Genomic DNA, 21,859 nt, shown 5'->3' with positions numbered 1-21,859 from the left:
GTGTGTGCGTGCCCAAGATCCCAAGAGGAGAATGGAGGAGAAGGGATTGCGGCGTGGCCATCCCCCCTGGGGGGTGATTTCTCGCTTTTTATCTCTCTGTCTCTCTCTGTCTGGTGAGCACTCACGCCCTATAGCAAAAACCCCCCAAAAAAAAAAAAAGAAAGAAAGAAAAACACACCAGGCACTTGAGTATGCTCAAAAACTCAATAGGATGTGGATAAGCAAGAAAGGGACTGTGGTGTGGTCACACCTCACTGGGGGGTGGGGGTGGGAGTGCTTTTTCTTTCTCTCTGGAAAACACACACCCCTTTCCGACAATTAAAGGGGGGGAGGGAGAAAGGAAAAAAGAGAAAGAAAAAGAAGACAAGATTGAGTCCCAGAAATCCATTGTGTACAATATAAAATATGTTCATTGAGGTATTTTTTTGCGAGTTAATGACAGAATCGTCAGTATATAAATGATACAGCATACAATGCCAGCAAATACAGTACGATTCATATCATTCCAATAACTAATACAGGCTTATCATGTGCCACATGTTGCTCTGAGTGCTGTACAGATATTAAGGTTACTTAATTCTCAGAGCATGTCTATGAAATATATTTTACAATGCCCATTTGGCAGATGAGAAAATGGAGATATAGAAAAGATAAACAACCTGCTTATGGTTACATACTGGTGAATTGTAGCCAGGACTTGAACAGGACCTACCAAAACCTGTACTCTTAATCACTAGATGCAATTGTTCCAAATCAGTTTTTATAATACTTCTTTAGGAGCCTCAGATCAAAGAAGAATATGCTATTTTATTCTAGAAAACAAGAATTTGTCGACTACATCTTCCTGACCCTACTCCTTAATGTATGTTTGACTCATTTTTAAAGTAAAGATGACAATGTTGTTAAATGGGATAATCTAGTGGTTAGGAAGGTTCAAGAGTAAGAACAACTTGGTTCTGAATCTCAGTTCTCCCATCTGTTGCCATATGACCTTGAGTAGGTTACCTCTTCAAATCCCAATTGATTCACCTTTAAAATGAAGGTTATAAAGGGACCTACATCATACTGTTGTCTAAAGATAAAACAAGATAGCCCATTTAAAGCACTTAGAAAGTGCTCAATAAATATTACTTGTGTAATAAGTAGCAGCAGCTTCAATAAACTGTGAACAAAATGATCTCTTGATTTTCATTCTAGCACTAAAAATGGTTCATTTCTCTTATAATTAAAAAAAAGCAACCAAAACGACAAACCAAACCATAAGCCATAACAATTATATCTTGCAGTCAAAAAACTCGAAAAGCTATTGAGCCCATTAATTCACTTTAAATTACTTATCTCTTTTACTTCTAGATATGTATATTCTACCATTGAGACACCTTGCATAATGTAATCACTGACTTCAAGAGGTCAAATGGATAGGCAATTAATGTTTCTCTGTGAAAAGTTCAATAATTCATTTTATAAATTTCAGTTCAAAGTCTATGTTGAGGTTAAGAAAAATTGACATTTGGTCTATGAACTTAATGTCAAGCTCCAGAAAAACTCTGGGCAGCACATGTTTAGCGATTAAGCAGACAGACAATAGAGAGGCTGCCAAATTGTAAAACAAGACTTGGAAATCACAGAAAATGTTGCTAGTTATTGATTACGGTGACCATTCAGTTCCTATTGAGCCACCCAAAAGAATCATTCATTTTCTAGCAGAGAGCCTGCTCATTTGCAAGATAAAAGAGAGACATTTCTGCACATGCCCATAATGTTCTTCACCACTGGGGGCAGCTTTACATAAGACTGCATTCACTGAAACCAAAGCAACAGTCCGAGCAGCTTTCAGAATGACAGTCTGCAGAAGTGAGCTGAGCGTGTGCACGGTACAGAGCTCTCCTGCCTTCTGGGCTCCAACGCAGCTCCGTGGCTGAACTGGGTGCTCACCACGGGAACTGCTGGGCTATGGAATACAGATGTGGCAGCTCAGGTAGCCCCACGTTGCCTGGAGGAATACATTATGCTTTCCGATAAGAAGAAATTGTAGAAGCCAATTTTTTTAACCCCCCCTCCAAACTGTAAAGATGCAAAAACGTAATATCCATGAAGATCCTATTACCTAGGAAGATTTTGATGTTTTGCTGCGAATGCGGTGTTGGGATTTATTTGTTCTTGGAGTGTTCTGCGTGGCTGGCAAAGAATAATGTTCCAAAATCGGTCCATCTCCCAAGGGGTCCAATTTTTCTTCCTGGGTGTCAGCGAGCCCTGACTCACTACAGTGCAGCTGACAGGGGCTGTCATGCAAGTGGCCCCCTAAGCCAAAGCAAAAGACCTAAGGACGACCTTTGAACAATACAAAGGATGGGTATGTTTTGTCATTTTTCTTCTTTCCTTCTTTAAAAAAACAAACAAAAATCCTCTAGTCTGTTATAATAATTTTGTCTTAATTACTTAATTACCTTGCTCTGCTGTAAGACTATAAATTCAATTGCTTAATGGACACATTTCCTTGTTTAACTATTAAAAAAAAAAAACAACCTAAAACCATGCTCTTTAAATTTCAGAGATGATATTTGATGTTAACTGTTATTATCTAGATTTATATTCTTAAAAAAATGAAAACACATGCCTATTATCAATTGATTAAAAAATGAATTCTTTTTTGGGGGGATAACTTTTCTAAGTTGTTTTTATTTCCAGGTTTCAATGTAATTAGGCTACTGAGCGGATCAGCTGTAGCACTGGTTATAGCCCCCACTGTCTTACTGACAATGCTTTCTTCTGCCGAACGAGGATGCCCTAAGGGCTGTAGGTGTGAAGGCAAAATGGTATATTGTGAATCTCAGAAATTACAGGAGATACCCTCAAGTATATCTGCTGGTTGCTTAGGTTTGTCACTTCGCTATAACAGCCTTCAAAAACTTAAGTATAATCAATTTAAAGGGCTCAACCAGCTCACCTGGCTATACCTTGACCATAACCATATCAGCAATATTGATGAGAATGCATTTAATGGAATACGCAGACTCAAAGAGTTGATTCTGAGTTCCAACAGAATCTCCTATTTTCTTAACAATACCTTCAGACCTGTGACAAATTTACGGAACTTGGATCTATCCTATAATCAGCTGCATTCTCTGGGATCTGAACAGTTTCGGGGTTTGCGGAAGCTGCTGAGTTTACATTTACGGTCTAACTCCTTGAGAACCATTCCTGTGCGAATATTCCAAGACTGCCGCAACCTGGAACTTTTGGACCTGGGATATAACAGGATCCGAAGTTTAGCCAGGAATGTCTTTGCTGGCATGATCAGACTCAAAGAACTTCACCTGGAGCACAATCAGTTTTCCAAGCTCAACCTGGCCCTTTTTCCAAGGTTGGTGAGCCTTCAGAACCTTTACTTGCAGTGGAATAAAATCAGTGTCATAGGACAGACCATGTCCTGGACCTGGAGCTCATTACAAAGGCTTGATTTATCAGGCAATGAGATTGAAGCCTTTAGTGGACCTAGTGTTTTCCAGTGTGTCCCGAATCTGCAGCGCCTCAACCTGGATTCCAACAAGCTCACATTTATTGGTCAAGAGATTTTGGATTCTTGGATATCTCTCAATGACATCAGTCTTGCCGGGAATATATGGGAATGCAGCAGAAATATTTGTTCCCTGGTAAACTGGCTGAAAAGTTTTAAAGGTCTGAGGGAGAATACCATTATCTGTGCCAGTCCCAAAGAGCTGCAAGGGGTAAATGTGATTGATGCAGTAAAGAACTACAGCATCTGTGGCAAAAGTACCACGGAGAGGTTTGACCTGGCCAGGGCTCTCCCAAAGCCAACGTTTAAACCCAAGCTCCCTAGGCCGAAGCATGAGAGCAAGCCCCCTCTACCCCCCACGGTAGGAGCTACAGAGCCCAGCCCAGAGACCGATGCTGACGCCGAGCACATCTCTTTCCATAAAATCATCGCGGGGAGCGTGGCCCTTTTCCTGTCCGTGCTCGTCATCCTGCTCGTTATCTACGTGTCATGGAAGCGGTACCCTGCGAGCATGAAGCAGCTGCAGCAGCGCTCCCTCATGCGAAGGCACAGGAAAAAGAAAAGACAGTCCCTAAAGCAAATGACTCCCAGCACCCAGGAATTTTATGTAGATTATAAACCCACCAACACGGAGACCAGCGAGATGTTGCTGAATGGGACGGGACCCTGCGCCTATAACAAATCAGGCTCCAGGGAGTGTGAGGTATGACCATTGTGATGCAAAGCGCTCTTAAAAGCTGGGAAATAAGTGGTGCTTTATTGAACTCTGGCGACTATAAAGGGAACACGGTGCTCCCCTCTCCTTCCCTCTCACTTTGCTGGCAAGGTCCTTCCCTGTCCGTTTTAGTGCATTCATAATGCTGGTCATTTTCCTCTCATACATAATCAACCCATTGAAATTTAAATACCACAATCAATGTGAAGCTTGAACTGTGGTTTAATATAATGCCTATTGTATAAGACCCTTTATTGATTCCATTAATATCACATTTGTTTTAAGATAAAACTTCTTTCATAAGTAATCCCCCACACCTGCTGTTATTCTTTCTGGTAGGACTAAATCCACAGTTCTAGAAGGTTTGCTGTTCATTGGCAGATCAAGGAAAAAGGTGAATAATCCCAGGCACTTAGAGCTTGAAATGATTCTAGGAGATGACTTGATTATAGGAACATTTTAGAGACAGAGTCTTTAAAACAATGCCTGACTTAAGAGGAAAATTTCCGGAAACTATCGAGAAATGACGCTGGGTTACTGCAGATTCCAGAGGTGTGTGAATTACAATAAGGCAAGTGTAGGGGAAAAGTGCTGAAGGGTTAAAATGCTGTGAGTAGACAACTGCAAAATGTGAAGAGATGATAAAAATACAAAGTTTTAGACTTGAGGCCTTGTCTTTGAAACCCATGCCCGCAAAATCAGGCTAAAGATTTCACTGTCAAGACTACACATCTCCTAAATAAATTAAATAGCCAAGAGGCAAATGTAAGAAGGCAGATTTCTCCACCATTCTTCACATTAAAGAGTTTTCCAGAAGAGGTTTGCAAATGGCAAGGCAGCCTGCTACCTGTATGTGGTTGGGAGCTCACTAGAATTTCCCTTTCCAGCTTTTTCAAAGACCCTAAGGTAGTGAGTGGAAGCATTAGTTTTGTCCTAGTCTGTCCATGATTTGTCACACTGTCCTGTTGTGTTCCATTATGTGCCTGTATCCACCGGTCCTCCTCTAATGACCAACACTTTATCAGGTGTGTAAAGAGAGCACATTCCAAAACATGCTTTCCACCAACAGCCTCACTGAAAAGGATGACTTTGATAAAACTCAGTTAAATGTAAAAAAATAAAGGAAAAGGACCAATGCTGGGACAGTTCTCTTTTGCTCTGTTGCTGACATTACTGTGTCCCTGTGTTTGTCTGTATTGTGAACTCATCCATTAGTACAATTCTGTACAGACCTTGCTGGCACTCTGCAAGGTACATGCATGTTTTTATGTCACTGGTGAAAGTTTATTGACTGCAGCACAAATATCATAGATTCTGTACTTAAGTAACTAAAACCCCAGTCCATTAAGATTTTAGAAAAATATCTTTAGGCTGTATCTTTTTTCAACCTCCAAAATGAACAATTTTATTATAGGAACAAAAATCAGGAATTGCAACATTGACACTGTTTCATTTAATTTAGCTTGCCAAGTCCTATATCTTTAACTAATGTCTCTGTTCTTTCAAAACAGAATTGCTGCAGCAGAAAAGAAAAAAAAAATGAGTGATTATTTTTACCAGGATTTTTATATAGTTTGGAGGATTTTTCATATATTGAAAGGAAAAATCTAGACAGGTCACCATGAAATATCATTGTAAGGAAGTCAAATTATTAAAATCATACTTTGATAAGTAATAAACATTAGAGGTGGATTTTTCAAGGTACTTTGGTTTTCATTAAATCTTAAAATACATACCAGTTCAGAAAAGCATCATGGCTACAATGTTTTCCCATGAATAATTGTTGAATATACACTTACTATTGGTAAATAGTCACATATTCCCAATTGATTAATAATGCAGATTCTTCCTTACAGTACTGTGAAATGGGTGATGAGCTTACTGTGATGTTTTTCACTGAAGTTGTAAGTTTATATTTCACATTAAGTGCTAGAGAATACATATTCCATCTAAAAAAATAAATTTTCTTTGGTCATCCTCATTTTTATATGTACTAAAGATGATTGTATTAATTAAATGCAGTGTTAAAGTGAAAAAACCCATTTCTATTCTTTGACTTGAACTTCTGCCTCATTTGTGCTAGGTAGCAAATATATTTAGGCAAGGCACGTTTATACTTACATTTTTGAATTCTTGCAAATTCTTGATGCTGTGGTGCTACTAGTGTGTTTGAAACATGTTTGCTTCTGAAAACTATTTCTAAAATTCAAAGATACTTGGTGTGTAAAAACAAGGATATAAGATTAAAGGAATGACCAACATTTTGACTGGTCATTTTTTTAAATGCCTAACTTTACTTATAAAGTAACAGATAAGAATCAAAATAAAATTCCTTAGATGGTAAAATTCATTTTGATTCAGGACATGACATTAGGAAAAAAAAGTTCTTTCCTCCTACCACCACCTCCACTTTGGGAATGAAGCTTCTTGACTCAGTATTTTCTGAGCACAAATATGTAACTCACATAGGTTAGACAATAATAGTCCCTCATTGGAAATTCAAGAAAGCCAAATGGTAAATGTTCTTCTGATCAAAAGTTGTTGCTCTCACCTTCAACCCATGCTACTTTCTGGACAATAAGTCATATATCTTTTCTCAGAAGTATTTCAAAATCATTGAATATTAGAGAAATGCAATTGATATTCATTTTTCAAGTTCAAGTTCCATGAAATATCTGACTTCCTTCAAGGGTGACAACAGTTAAATAAAGAGCCTGACCTGTTGAACCATACAACAGAGACACATTCATACAGAATGGATTTAGTCAGTACTTCGAATGCTTTACCGAGCAGAGAGAAAAATGGAGTTTAGTCTCTCTGAACAGCGTGTGTGTATGTGTGTGTGTGTGTGTGTGTGTGTGCGTGTGTCTGTGTGTTTTTCCATTTTTATTAGCCCCAGTACACAAAATGCTACTGCGGTATGGAGTTAATAGTCCCACTGCTACAGTATCTAAGCAATACTTATGCAAGATATATTCCTTTTAAATTAGTTTGTATTTTTCAAGGATGTTGATATTACATCTTTTCAAAGAATTTAAACCATTTTTTACTTGATTTGGTGAGTCAACTACCTAAGTAGACAGGCAATAAACTCTATTTCTGTGGAGCAGCAGTGACCTCCAGTGGCAACTTAGACTCACCACAGCTATTCTTACACATTTTAGCTTTTTATCCTGAATCCTTATATAAACGTGGTTTACAACATACATTTATTGATCTGTACATCAAATTTAAAGTATCTAATTTCTTTCCATAGAAAATATGATTACAAAATAACTGTTGAAAGTTATATTTTACATATTGACATTTTTAGTATTGTTGGAATAGAGCCATAGAACTGGTACTAATGGCTAGAAACAAGTGTACAAAGATGAAAAGCAAAAATAATAATGCAATAATAATGGACATTTCAAAGAAATATTTTAATGTGCTTAGACTCATTGATGTTGGCTAAATAGTCTGATATTTTCATCAAATATGTTAATGTTGTTTGTAGATAGGATACTGAAATATAATGTAATTTAGATTGGGGGAAACATTTCAATATCAATATTGAAAGAATCTGTATCAGATAGTTATTGGTCCATCAGCAGGTATATCAGAGCTAGTAAGGCAGAGAGGTCTTCCCCTTCCGGCTTTAGAACTCTCAAGTTTGCTGAGCGTGCCAGTGACCTGTGCTTTGCCCCAGTGCATTCTCCCTCCCTCCCCCTTTTCAGCCAGCTGAACACTGGTTCTATTAGGCTCCCTGACAATGATGTTACAGTCTAAGAGGTGATGATTCATGGATAATGAAATTATGCTCTCCTTCTGGGGAAGGATAATGCAGAGTCAGATTCATGGATTTGGCGAGGGTTTTTAGGATGCTGTAGGTGCACAAAATATCTTCTCTTTCTTGACATTTACCAAGATGAGAACTCAAATAGTTTATTTAAAGTGCAGATTAGACTAGCATAAGAAACAAGCATCAGGCCATGATGCCTAACACAAAATGAGTTTCAGACATAACAAATGAAAATTGAGCCATGAGAAATGAAAAATTCAGAAACTGCAGTGCTTCTTTTATCCCTTTTTACCCTTGGTTCTCATTAAAATCTAGATCTGTAGCAAACCTGCAGAGTTTTACTATTCTTATATTCTTGTAGCTACCAACATTAAAAACCACAGGCAATTGGTTGAAATTATGAGCATAAAAAAAAAAGACAGTAAAGTTGAATGACAAATATTGGAATAGAAATAGAATGGGTAAAAGTTAAATAGCTTGTATTAAATGACTCTTGTAATTAGTAAAAAATAATAATAATGAAAATAAAAAAGTGAAATTGACAGTTTCCCCAATCAAGATAGACTACAGAATTAGACTCAAATTTTGTTTACCATCTAAAGTCATTGGTGTTTGGAATAGCTGGGTAGAACACAATATAAATACTAGACAGAAAACATAAATGAAAAGGTTTATAATTCTTTTTTCATTTGAGAAAATATCATAGCCATATATGGTGGAATATGGGCTTCAGAAACTAAGACATAAATTCACATTTCTCTGACTTTACTAATCATGTGACCTTATATTGGAAGAGAAATAGAATGGGTAAAAGTTAAATAGCTTGTATTAAATGACTCTTGTAATTAGTAAAAAATAATAATAATGAAAATAAAAAAGTGAAATTGACAGTTTCCCCAATCAAGATAGACTACAGAATTAGACTCAAATTTTGTTTACCATCTAAAGTCATTGGTGTTTGGAATAGCTGGGTAGAACACAATATAAATACTAGACAGAAAACATAAATGAAAAGGTTTATAATTCTTTTTTCATTTGAGAAAATATCATAGCCATATATGGTGGAATATGGGCTTCAGAAACTAAGACATAAATTCACATTTCTCTGACTTTACTAATCATGTGACCTTAGGTAAATTTCTTAGCTTTTCTGAACTTGAAGTTTTCCATGCGTAAAATGAGTATGTACTAATGACTGTCCATGGTATTGGGAGGACAAATCTCAAAACTATGTTGTAAACTCTAAAATGGCAACTACTTTTCTTTTCAAAGAGCACTTAGTGAGATATTCAGCTGTGTTTGCTGGTATTCCATGTTCGGCATGGGCCAAAAAGAAATCACTAACCTCTATGTTTGAACCCCAAACCTATTTTAAATCAATATGAGTTTAGAATTGAATTGTTTATGGGGCAAGATGATGTTATTATTTGTAAAAAAAAATAATTGCTCACAACATGTTCCCATAGGATAAGCATATATTTCAGGTATCAGTCAGATATCTGCTTTATTGTTTCTCTCCCTCACCTACTCATCCTAATGGAAGACTGTACCAATAGTAACTTCTTAGTGTAAAAGATTCAGAGCTTTATTAAAAAGAAATAACAACTTAATATATAAATTAAAAACTCATTGAAGAATGACCAATATATTAATAATAAAAAATTCTCTCCACTAGATATAGCTGATCTTAAGAAATATGAGGTAACAGATGTATTTCCAAATTATAATTTAAGTAGACACAAACTACTCCTTTTTGACAGTTGAATTCCTATGACATCTCTAGAGAGCAGAGAGGATGATAGCTTTTGAGGGGAAATAGCATTTGTGAATTTTATGCAATTTTAACTTTATAGAGTGATACATAGATGTTCTTGAGTTAAATCTCCTAAATGGGAAGAGAATTCCAGGAACACAGAGAGAACAGGAATATCTGGCTCATGGTATAAAACCAGGCAGAGGCAATTTATTTTACTACCATACTTCTTAATAAATTTTTATAAGTAGTAATAATCCATTTTATGAAGAAAAAAAGGGGGACAGCTGCTGGTGTGGTAGTTAAGGTGCCAGACTCCCACATAGACAACCACTGTTTGAGTCCTGGACCTGGTGTCTTATTTTCTCACTTTCCCGCTCTCTCTGGTCAAATTAAAAACTTTACTAATAAAATAATAGTAACGGGGACCAGCAGTTGGCAAATGACTATGTCGCTGGACTCCCATGCAGTCGACTGCAGTTCAAGTCCCAGATCCAGTGGCTTAAACTCATGCTGGTGTGCATGCATGTGTGCCCAAGATCCCGAGAGGAGAATGGAAGAGATGGGATTGTGGCGTGGCCATCCTCCCTAGGGGGTGATTTCTCGCTTTCTGTCTTTCTGTCTCTCTCTGTCTTTTTGGCAAATGCATGCACCCTATAGCAAAAATCTCTCCAAAAACAGAAAAATAATAATAAATAATTCTAAAAAAAAAAAAAGGCTAATATCTTAGCCTTTCAACCAAATGTTTTAATGAAAATTAATTATTTTCTTTACAATTTTCTGGTTTCTGTTGGTTTGTTTGTTTTCAGGGTCTCCCACTCCTCCCAAGAAGAAATTTCCTTTATTCTTTTCTACTCTTAAATTGTTCTATGTATATGACAGAGTCCTTTACTTCCTATGTCACAAAGAAGTCTTCCCTTGTATAAGTCAACTTTGGTCATTTCACTCAAAGAAATGGCATGTTTCCAATAGAAAAGTTATTTGCATTACATATTAGAACAAAACAAAATTAAAGCTGAATGACCCTTCTCTCTTTCCTTTACAGTCTATAAAACACCTCTATAGTATCTTCTGACTTGTAATGGAAGAAAGAAAACATAGTTGAATTACCAGTCCAGCAAAGTATTATCAAGCTCACTATTTTCCTACCTGATTAGCTCCTAAAAAACACAGTATAGGCCTTTACATATAGGCATTCTCAACTATATTTCACCAATCAAAAACACGCATACAATCAGAATTTTATCTTGTCAGAAATAAAACATAAATTTTTGGCTTCATTATCAAACAAATAGTACATTTTGCAAAGGCAATTTTTGTTAAATCTTCATTACACTGATTATAACTCTCCAAGGTATGAAATACATTTTACCAATAAAGAGCAAAGAACTTCAAATAAGTACAAATCTTTCTTTAGTGCTCAAGTATTAAGGCTTATTATTAAGTATGGATAGAAATGTCCTCAGACAGGGAGGCTATACTTTAGTGAGGCCATATTATAAGTGATTTATAGGGTTTCAACTGAGTGTTCCCTCATACAGGTAAAGAGTGCTTCTTTTTTTTTTTTTTTTTTTTGGAGAGGTTTTTGCTATTGGGCATGTGCACTCGCCAGACAGACAGAGAGAGACAGAGAGACAGAAAGTTTATTCTTTCTGATAGAAGAAACATACTTATCACCACCACCATCAACCCCCATTGAAGCAATCAGCAAGAATCCCACAAAAACTTTAAAGGAAACCTTTAGAATATATCATGTTGTTATTGTAGAATCAATGTGGCTTTAAAAACTCTGGTAAACCAGTGATATAACAGAAAAAAAACAGTTGCAATGAAAACTACAAAGTTGAAAAACTAACTCAACACTTTGAGATTAGTATTGGAATGTACTCATCAATTTATGAAAAGGATTTTGACTAATTTGTACAAATTTTAAAGTGAAAAGTTATAAATACTTAGTTTGAGTTCTTCTATATAGCCAATGGAAGGTTATTATTACTGAATTATGATTAAAATAGAATATTTAAAGATCTGTGTAATATGACAGAGGTCATAGTGCATAAATATTTTGTGTTCTTCACCAAGTTTGGCAGTTTATAGATACCTAGGGGGGAAAAATCCATATCCTTCATATAAGCTGATTATCTACATTTTACTATACATTTGTGTGTGTGTGTGTGTGTGTGTGTGTATGTGTGCTTGTGTGCATGTGTGTATTTGTCAGTCTTTACTGTGATCCAGGAATTTATGTATGTTATCTCATGATTTGATAAGTTTCTTATATCTTTCATAAACTCAAATAGATTTTCAGAACTCTAAGAATAGGGCTAGCCAGTGGGGAGGTGGTTAAAGAAGCTGGATCCCATGTGACCAACTGCAAGGTTTGAGTCCTGGACCCAGTGACTTGTGAAACACACCAGGTGTCTTGTGTGTCTTGTGTATGTATGTACGTGCGTGTGTGCACATGTGCCTAAAATCCCAAAAAGGAGGGAGAAATAGAGGAGAAGGGATTGCAGTGTGTCCATTCCTTCCACATGGAGATGCTCTCGCTCTCTCTCTCTCTCTCTCTCTCTCTGTCTCTCTCCAGTGAGCACAAACTCCCTCTGGCAAATAAAAATAAATATGTGTATATAAGAACAGAGCTCATATATTTACTTTGTCTTCCTGTAAATTTCATCCATTAATCCTTTATCTTTTCACTTTATCTTTTCATTATAGGACTGCCTTAAAATAATTCCTACCCTACTCATACAAGGCTTCTCAAGTCAAATTATATACCTTCCGTTCCCCTTAGGAAATGATTTACCATTCAGATAACCCTCTGCTAGCTAAATTCTAATCTGTAAGTATACTGTTCTCAGTCTTTGGCACCTATTCCAGTTCATCTCATGTTGTTAAAAGGCAGCATGCACTTAGTCCTATGGACTTTCACAGGGAGGACTGAGTTGTAAAATATAAAATTCTACATATATTTTTATAGGCTTTACTCTGATCGTTTTTATGGCCTAACACACAGAGATGTGTGGGGTTTTTATTAGTTTACACTGAAATACAAAAGCACTAAACTAGCTACAAATTAAGAAGAAAAGGTCAAGGTAGATTTCAAAATCAGTAAACAAACAAACTCACATGACCTGGTGGTTAAGGCAGCTGGATCCCATATGGGCAATCATAAGGTTTGAGTCCTAGACCTGGTAACTTGAGAAACATGCTGAAAGCATGTATGCGCATGCCTAAAATCTCAAAAGGAGAGAGATGGAAGAAGAAGTGATTACAGTGTGACCATCCTAATCTTAAAAATAATACCAAATAATGGACACCTTATAGTTCACTTTCTTGAAAACCGATCTACCCTCCAACTTTGTCATCATATTCTAGAATTTAAGCTTCACATTCTTTCGGTTTTTTGCATTTCTTATAGAGAGAAGGTGTTTTGAGTTTTTGCTTGTTTGTTTTGTGTTGTATTATTTTCTGCCTGAAGATCTGTTGGTTTCTTTGAGTAAACTGCTTTACTTGCCTTTCTATAATTCCCAATCAAATGTCCGTCCTGTCAGAAAGTCACAGGGTAATCTGCCAGTTTTATGGTTGGAGCAATCAAACAGACTGAGTTTATCTCTAGAGTGCCCTCTAGTCAAGTCTGGAATTTCTGCCTCCTGTCTTCTAGCCTTTCATTTCCATGCCTTTTCTCAGCTTAGAAGGATTACCCATTCTGAAATCCCTCCATACAGTGTTAGCCAGGATTCTCTTAGTTCCTTACACTGTACCAATTGTCTGTTCTCTGATCTAAAGCAGTATTATTGTCCCTGCCAAGAGCACTTATATATAAATAGAGACAAAAGTCATTAGCTGAAGGAGGAAAGGTTAACTCGTAAAGGCAGGTAGAAAGAGCTAGCAGGTTTGGGGAAAGTGCTTCTGGGGACACAGTTCTGCAAGCACCTCTGAAATCATCTGACATAGATTCCTCTGTATTTTTCTCTGATATGAAGTTGGGTCTTCCCCCAGGAACCACGTCAGGGAAAATAATCTATGTTTTATTTAGTAAACTATATTTGAGAGCTTTCTTCAGTAAATTCATTATACATGGGTTTTCTCCTTGCTTTTTCTCCATAGAGAAATAATTTTATATACTGGAAAGAATGTGAACTATCTATCCAGGAAGAATTAGTTTAAATTCTGTATCAAATTCTGGTTCTGGGATTTAATAACTTTATAACAGCAAAATTCTGAGTCTCAGCTTCTTCATCTAAAAACCAAGTATTAAAACAACATAATCATCACAGAAGAAAGTATAGAATCAGCATTTCTTGCATATTTTATGTGCTTTTATTTCTAGGCACATTTTTATATATGTTAATACTTACAGAGCTCCTTCAGATATTAAATAGGTGATGTATATAAAATCATTTAGTATAGGGACCTGCAGATGGCATAATGGTTACGTTGCTATACTCCCACATGGTTGACTGCAGTTTTGAGTCCCAGACCCAGAGGCTTAAAACTCACACCAGTGACATACATGTGCATGCCTTAAATCCCGAGAGAATGGAGGAGAAGGGATTGTAGAGTGGCCATTGTGGGGAGGGGGGTTGTGAATTCTCACTTTATGTCTCTCTGTCATTCTCTGTCTCTCTGGCAATTGCATACTCCCTATAGCAAAAATCTCTCATACACACAAAAAATAATTTAGTACAGTGTTTGGCACATAATAATAGTTTTTTCTTTCTCTTTATTAGTTACAACCTCTAAAAATTTTAGCACTCAATGAGTTTTAATAGTTGTATTCCACTATCTATTTTCATGTAGAATGATAGATTCCTGACAAATTTTTAAAAATAGAATCTAAGGGGCTGACAGGTGGCATGGTGGTTGAAGGCGTTGGACTTCCACATGACTGACTGCACTTCAAGTCCTGGACCTGGTGACCTGGTGGCTTGCTTTCTCACTTTCCTTTTCACTCTTTCTCTGTCTCTCTCTGATCAAACTGGAAAACAATAATAATTATAATAAATAAAGTTAAATAATTCTTAAAAAAAATAAAAACAATCTAAATACCATAAGGCATCTGAGCATCTGGCTAATACTGAAGAATGATGGTACTATATAAAACCAATGTCCTGTATCTCCCAACAAAGACTAACTATATACTATACTCCATTTTTTAAAATTTATTATTATTTTAAAAATTTTGGCCAGAAAGAGACAGAGTGAGAGAGAAAGTGAGAAAGCAAGCGGCCAGGTCCAGGATTTAAACTGTGGTCAGCCATGTGGGAGTTCAGCACCAGGCCATCTGCTGGCCCCTATACTGGACTTCTTTACTAGCCATTCTTGAAGTAGCAAGTATTTCCCTACCTGTGTGCTTTTACTCAAGTGGTTTCCTTTGTGAGAAATTCCTCTCTTTCAAATCCTGTCAATTTTGGAGCCTTTCTATAAGAGACTGAATTTAAATTCTCCTCTCTCTACAAGTTGTCTTAATTTTGCCCTTTCCTCTTTTCCATGGTGCTTTTTCCTTTCTTGGAGACTAGATTACAGGCTGATTTGTGCCCAAATTGTTAATCTGTCTGTAGGCCTTTTTGAGGAAATGAACCATCTTTTCTTTTTTCTTCCAATGCTGATTCATACAGTCTTTTATGTTGGTAGCTGTTCATCAAATTAACTCTCTGATCATTATTACAAAGTTATTGTTACAAATCTAGAACAAAAATGTCAACTCTGTGGAGGCTATTGTGTCAACTTCATACTAATTTTTATAAAATGGGACTTCGAAAAGTTTGTGGAAAGTGAAATTAAAGTGTAAGTTTATTTTGGTGCAAAGAAATGTGAAATTCATCAATAGTTTTTAAAATTACATATAATACACAGTTCCATGAACTTTTTGAAGACTCCCCTTATGTAGGTTAAGTATCCCTAATCTGCAAATCCAAAATGCTCCAACATTCACAATTTTTTGAGCACCAGTGTGATATCTCTTATCTGTTTATCCCCTTACCACTTTTCTCTAAATTCTTTTATTTTTAATTAGTCTTTTTTTAAGTTCATTTGTTTATTTCTTCCATGAGTAAAAAGACAAAGAAAGATGTAGCAAAAGAAAGATGGCACCCCTAATGGGGTCTTGGTACTGTGACTCATCCCTGGTTATAGCCAGCCCCAGATTATAGACATATGTGTGCTCAGCATACTCAGGAAGGTTTCTAGAAGTAAACCTGGAATCTTGTCATGTGGATCAGCCTCAGAGTGACACACATTACCACTATAGCGCTATCTATCTCCTGAATTTCTTTTTTCTCTCTTATCCCCACTTAAAATTTCTTATAATTTTTCTCTCTATCCATCTTTTATTTATAAGTCAATTTATACAGCTTGAATATCTACCTTTAGACTGGTTAAAAGGAAACTACCAATGATTTTTATGTGTCCGAAAAGCAGTAATTAAAATTTAATTTAACAGGGAGTAAAAAATTCTATTGGTATTCAGCAGCTTTGTTTGGATCTATAAATGAAGAACTATAATTTTGTAAATTGTAGCTTAATTTAAGAAATAGAAATGATATTCCTCCTAATAGGAATATTATGTTAATTATCATATTAATATAATACTTAATATCTAATATAAGTTAAATTGTAATGATGATTTGTAAGGTCAGCCAGATTTATAGATCATCCAAATATCCCTTTTTGTGCAAGGTATCTCAAGTTGGACTACAGTAATCTTTGCTATTAACAGAACAGAGAACAGATTTTTTTTTTTTTTCATGACAGAGCAAGTGAAAGAGAGAGAAAGAGACAGTCACTCCTTGACAGGGTCTTATTATGCCACAACTCCTTCCACCAGTCCTCCTGGCTAGCTGGCGTGTTTCATGTTAACTTGGGATCAAAACCGTCGGTCAGCCATGTGGCTTTCAGCCCTACAGAACGGTGCTACTGCCTGCATCACACTCCTGGCTCCATATATATTTTTAGAACCTATGTAATATGATCATGGAAATTAAACTTTTCTTTAGTCATACAAACTTGTCGATATAAAGAATGTTTAGAACTTTCCAGTCTGGTTTCTTACCTTCTGTTTGAAATTCTAAATACTAATTTAATAGTATTCTTAAAGTCTTCCAAGAACTGCGTTCCTGTTTCTATCTTACCTGTTCTAAGGTTTCACTATGATTACTGTATCATCTTTTACCTCTGACCTATATACACCCTCTTGCTTAAGGTATATCCAAAGTTTCCTTAGATTTTTTATTTTATTATTATTTTTTTCAGAATCTTTTGGTTTTCATTCTTATTTAAGAGGAAGAGGTAGAAGTGTTTGAGTTTTGTAATTGTTTTTATTTTCAGTCCTAAAATCTGTTTGGTCTAGCTAAGCCAGAGGGCCCTGGGCTTCATAAGGCACAGTCTGAAAAGATGAAATTTATGTTAATCTACTTTAGATCAAAAATTCTGCACAGAATGTCATCACATCTGAGTGAATGAAGCCCAGCGGTTACCTAATCTATAGTCAATCACAGAGGCAGAACTTCCCAGCAAGATATATTTAGCAGATTTCAATATGAGGCCCGCAAATTATATTCCCAGGGGTCAAATTTGCATAGAACTCCTTGAACCACAACTATCTCCTCATATTCAACTCAGTTTAAAGATCCAGCAGTGTGTTGTCCAAAAATAATCATTGGTTAAACGATTCCCATATTGTTGACTCAGTTCACAGTGGTCCACTGATTAGTTACACACACACACACACACGCACATGCACACCAAAAGAAAAAAAAGAAAAAGAAAAAACTATCTGATTTTTAATTTGTATTTCAACTGGACCCAAATGCAGATGCCATCCCTGGTGAAATGATGAAAACAGATTTTGGTTCCTAAATTTTTCCATGGGCTGCAGTAACAGCATGCATCCTACAGTAACTATAGTATAGCTCAAAGTATTGTAAAAAAATGCTTCTGAGTTTGTTGAGAATCATTTTAGAGTTAATTAAACCTTCTCCACCTGTAATTTAAGAAAAAAGAAAAAGCCCAACACTCTTAAAGACCACGGGGGAAAGGCAGTTTAAGAAATAGAAGTCCTCTGTTTATCCAGGGAGGTACTTTACAAGGCAGACAGCTACACCACAGTAGAGAGACAACATTTCCTCAGCTGATTCGGTTAATTAAAATGCACAGTTACAACAGGCTTTCTTAGAGCCTGCAGCTGAATGACCGAAGTCTCCATTTTACTCCAGTGTCACACAGAACATGAAGAGGCAAACATACTGCCGAAACACAATTTGACTCACTAAAATCCAACACTATAAACACAAAATACATTTTTCAGGCACGTTTTAAAAGATGTATTATCAAGATTTATGTCCAAAGTATAGAAATAATTTGCAGCTAGACACTGCCAGGAGAATATCCTAGGTTCCTCTCAAAGTGGATTTAAGTAAAAATTTGCAAATAAATCTTAAGGATAGAATCCACTTTGAATGCAGGGATCTTTGACTCTTTCCTTTCAAAGGTATGGAATTTGAATTTTACAAACAGCCCGTCTGTTGCCGGAATTTATGAGTGATATGAAAAAAATCAAAGGCCACAAAAGCTATTTGTCAAATAAACTGCAGAATGCAATATCGGTCTGCAGGGCTCATTTGCAGAACTCATGATGAGCACGGGAGGAGGGGATGCTAACAGCTGCAGCCTTGACCGCACAGCCCGTGCCAGCCAGAATTCAAGCCGCATGAGTTGAGTGTGGCTGAAAGAGGGAACTGACAGATGAAATTTAAAGAAAACAAAAACAAAAAGAGCAGAATAGGTGATTGCATCCTAGTTTTTATAAAATCAGTTCATCAGCATATAGAGATGCAGTGCCAGTTTAAGATAGATGGGGCCGGCAGGTTTAAAAGCCTGCAGGTTTTTAAATCAAATCTGGTCATGGAAGGATACTTTTATTTATAGTGTGGTGCAGGGGAGAGATCACAGACTTGGAATCAATTAAACCTGGAGTTAAACCCAGGGTGGAGTCCTAGTTAGCCTAGTGACACAGCATAGCATCAGTTTTCTCATCTGTAAAATGGAAATAGTAGTTCAGGTCCCAGGGCAATTTTGAGGATAAACTGAGATAGCATATGTTTTTGAGCTCAGCAAGTAGTCAATAAAAGTTTTCTCTCTTTTCTTACTAGACATTTTCACAATGCAGTAAACGGATTTGACTAGTTATTAAAGTGAAAGTTCTCATATTAAACATTTAAATTCCTAAGTCTAAAAATCTATCAAAAATAATAATTAATCATTTAATCCAATATTCTTGGAGCTTAATTTATTCATCCTTAAATTACATCTGAAAGGGAACCAGCAGTTAGCGTAATGGCTATGTCGCTGGACTCCCACGTAGTCTGACCGCGGTTCGCGTCCTGGACCCGGTGGCTTAAAACTCACGCCAGGCGCGTGTGCATGCATGCCCAAGATGCCGAGAGGAGAATGGAGGAGAAGGGATTGTGGCGTGACCATCCCTCCTGGGGGGGTGATTTTTCGCTTTCTGTCTCTATGTCTCTCTCTGTCTGGCAAGCACACGCGCCCTATAGCGAAAATCTCTCCCCCCAAAAAAATTACATCTGAAAAAGGTCCTACCAGAAATTGGGAAGCCTTCTGTTAATATCCTTTAATATACTTACTCTGTAAGACTTATCCTGGAATAATTTTGCTTACCACTTCCACTGAAACATTCTGAGCTTAATATTGTCTTTTTCTAATAATTCAGCATCACTTCCATTTTGTAAACATTCTTGAAGAACCTGATTCAATTGTCTGTCAAATCTCTCTTTAATATGCTTTCTTCCTCTGTCTCTTCCTTCACTTCACTATTGTTGTTGTTGTTGTTGTTGTTTTAATCTTTCATGTTTTTACTCAAAACTGGATAGATCACATCTCCCCACCCTCAGTGCTCCAGACATGTTATTACTTTCGTAGTAAGCCAAATAGCCTGCGTAACTAAGCACATCATTCATTTCTGGTGTGAAATAAGTTATGCATTTGGAAGAACACGAATGTAACATTTATATTTTTAAAAATTCCATTTTAGTTTGTGAAATGATGGCTAAATCATGCACAACCAATTTTTTTAAATAGTAACAAAGGAAAATTTCTAATTAACATTTACTGAGCACCTAGTGTGTGCTGAGCTACAAGATGATTTTTCTTTCAACATAACGAAATATTATAAATGTCAAGGGATATCACAAGAAAAGTCACTAAGTATTTGACACTGAGAATTTTGGAAATTCACCCCATAAAGAATTAGATTTTTCTCTTCTCAGGTGAGAAATTTGATACATATCCTTCACTGGAGACATGATAATAATTAGATCTTTTATAAAGACTTTGAAAAGAGCATAGATGAAAAGAGCTATAAGTTTCTAAATAACACAAAATCTGTGAAATGGTAGATGTTTAACATAAACTTCAAAGAGCTGTTATGTGGATTCATTAGTTAATTAGTTAATGACTTTGAAGTGTTAAATCGTTAGACTTTTTTTAACACTTGAACACAAGTGAGAGAGAAACTACTCTGTCTGAAATTAGAAACTGACTTATACCATTAAAACATATTAGATCCATTCATGATTTACTTCACATGCTTTTTCCTAGTCTAAATTACTTATTGTCTGGACAACTTCTGAAAAGCCTATGTAGACTCTAATTCCCAGCCCCTTTATTTTTTGGTATGAAACTTACTTCAAGTTAACATCAAGCACAGCCTTGAGAAACCCTTTGGGCAAGGTATTTTGGATAATAATACAAAGGTGCTACTTGAAAATTGCATCAAGCACTAAGTATGGTGCTTAAACACAATTTCGTACCTCTATTTCACATAGGAAAACAAATACTCTGCTGGATAAACCTGAGAAAAAGTAAAAAAGGGAACAAGTTTTTGAAAGCCAATGATAAGTATCTAGCTTTTTTTGGAAATAGTGACCAATTTTTCTCCTTTTGCTGGGAGGCTGAAAAATGATAGCAGAGGCATAACTAAGTTAGCAATATTCTAACATATGGGAGATGTTTCTATAGTCTAAACAAACTTTGTGTTGATGTTACATAGAGTAAAGTGCACACATACTTGATATATAGCTTAATGTTTACCTGAGCACTGTCATGTTCTCTGCACTGGGATCATGTTTGAACGTTAGCTACGCTCCAAAGCCCCCTCTAGTTCTTCCCATTACTGGCCCTATCCTCCAAGGTAACCACTACTGTTAACCTCTAACAGTAAAGGGTATCTTTATCTATTTAGGTACTTGATGGAAATAGAATCAGTAAGTATGTACACTGCTTGAGTCTCACTTATTTCTAGCTCGACATTTTATGAGATTCATACCTGTATTGTTGAGTAGTTCTATAACTAACTACACATTTCTAATCTCTGTTCCTTTCCCCTTTCACTACTCACCCCCTCAACAGAACTTTTCCCTTTCTTATTCAAAGAATAGATCCTGGTACTAGGAAGTCTTGGATGACCTTCCTAGCTCATGTATTCTACAGCATGGCTGACTCAGGAAATGCTGGAGAGAAACTTCCTCCAGTGATTTTCTTCCTATTGTTTCTTTCCTCATTGTTTTTGTTACACAAGGAAATATAATGCAATCTTAGGATATTTTGCACAGAGCCAGCTCTAAGGAGAATACTGAGGTCTTTTTCAGTCGCTGTTGTGTTTAGCCCCAAATTCCATACCCAAGCTCTTCTCCCCAACAGTGCCTTCTGTCTCTGACCTTCCAAGGTGTTCACATCCAAATCTTTAGCTCTCCAAGATATGGCCCCAAGTCAGTGATGTATCAAGAGGGCCAATTACTCCCAAATTATTCTCTAACAGGTTTCTTGTAGAGCTACATTTTTTTGAGGTCCTTCTACTTTGAAGGATTTGAAGAAACAGATCCATAAAACTCAATGCTGTTTTCACTATTAAACATAATTGGAATTGTTATTTTACTACATCATAAAGTATTCTCTTTATGGCATTTGAGTTTGTGAAGTGATGGCCCCATAAGGGACAGGAGAATAGTTCTGTCTCTTCTAAATAACTGTTTTAAAGTATCTTGTATTCATGCCCTTGATCATCCTCTCCTTGTCTCT

At 36.4% G+C, this 21,859-nt stretch overlaps 2 protein-coding genes across 2 annotated transcripts in view; one reads left to right on the top strand and one right to left on the bottom strand.

Moving 5' to 3' along the window:
* Positions 1-21,859, bottom strand: part of CTNNA3 (catenin alpha 3) — a 1,606,653-nt gene that overhangs the window by 896,213 nt on the left and 688,581 nt on the right. The window lies entirely within an intron of this gene.
* LRRTM3 (leucine rich repeat transmembrane neuronal 3) overlaps positions 1,835-21,859 on the top strand; it is a 188,794-nt gene continuing 168,769 nt past the window's right edge. Inside the window, exons 1-2 of the mRNA XM_006148957.1 lie at positions 1,835-2,353; positions 2,689-4,220. Of these exons, the coding sequence (XP_006149019.1) occupies positions 2,350-2,353; positions 2,689-4,220 (1,536 nt within the window). The 5' untranslated portion in view covers positions 1,835-2,349. The remainder of the gene's footprint in view (positions 2,354-2,688; positions 4,221-21,859) is intronic.

This window comes from Tupaia chinensis, unplaced genomic scaffold, assembly GCF_000334495.1.
Source record: "Tupaia chinensis unplaced genomic scaffold, TupChi_1.0 Scaffold000250_1, whole genome shotgun sequence".
NCBI classification, from domain to species: Eukaryota; Metazoa; Chordata; class Mammalia; order Scandentia; family Tupaiidae; genus Tupaia; species Tupaia belangeri.
The sequence above is the reverse complement of the archived record's forward strand: the minus strand, read 5'-3'. Positions and strand labels throughout refer to the sequence as shown.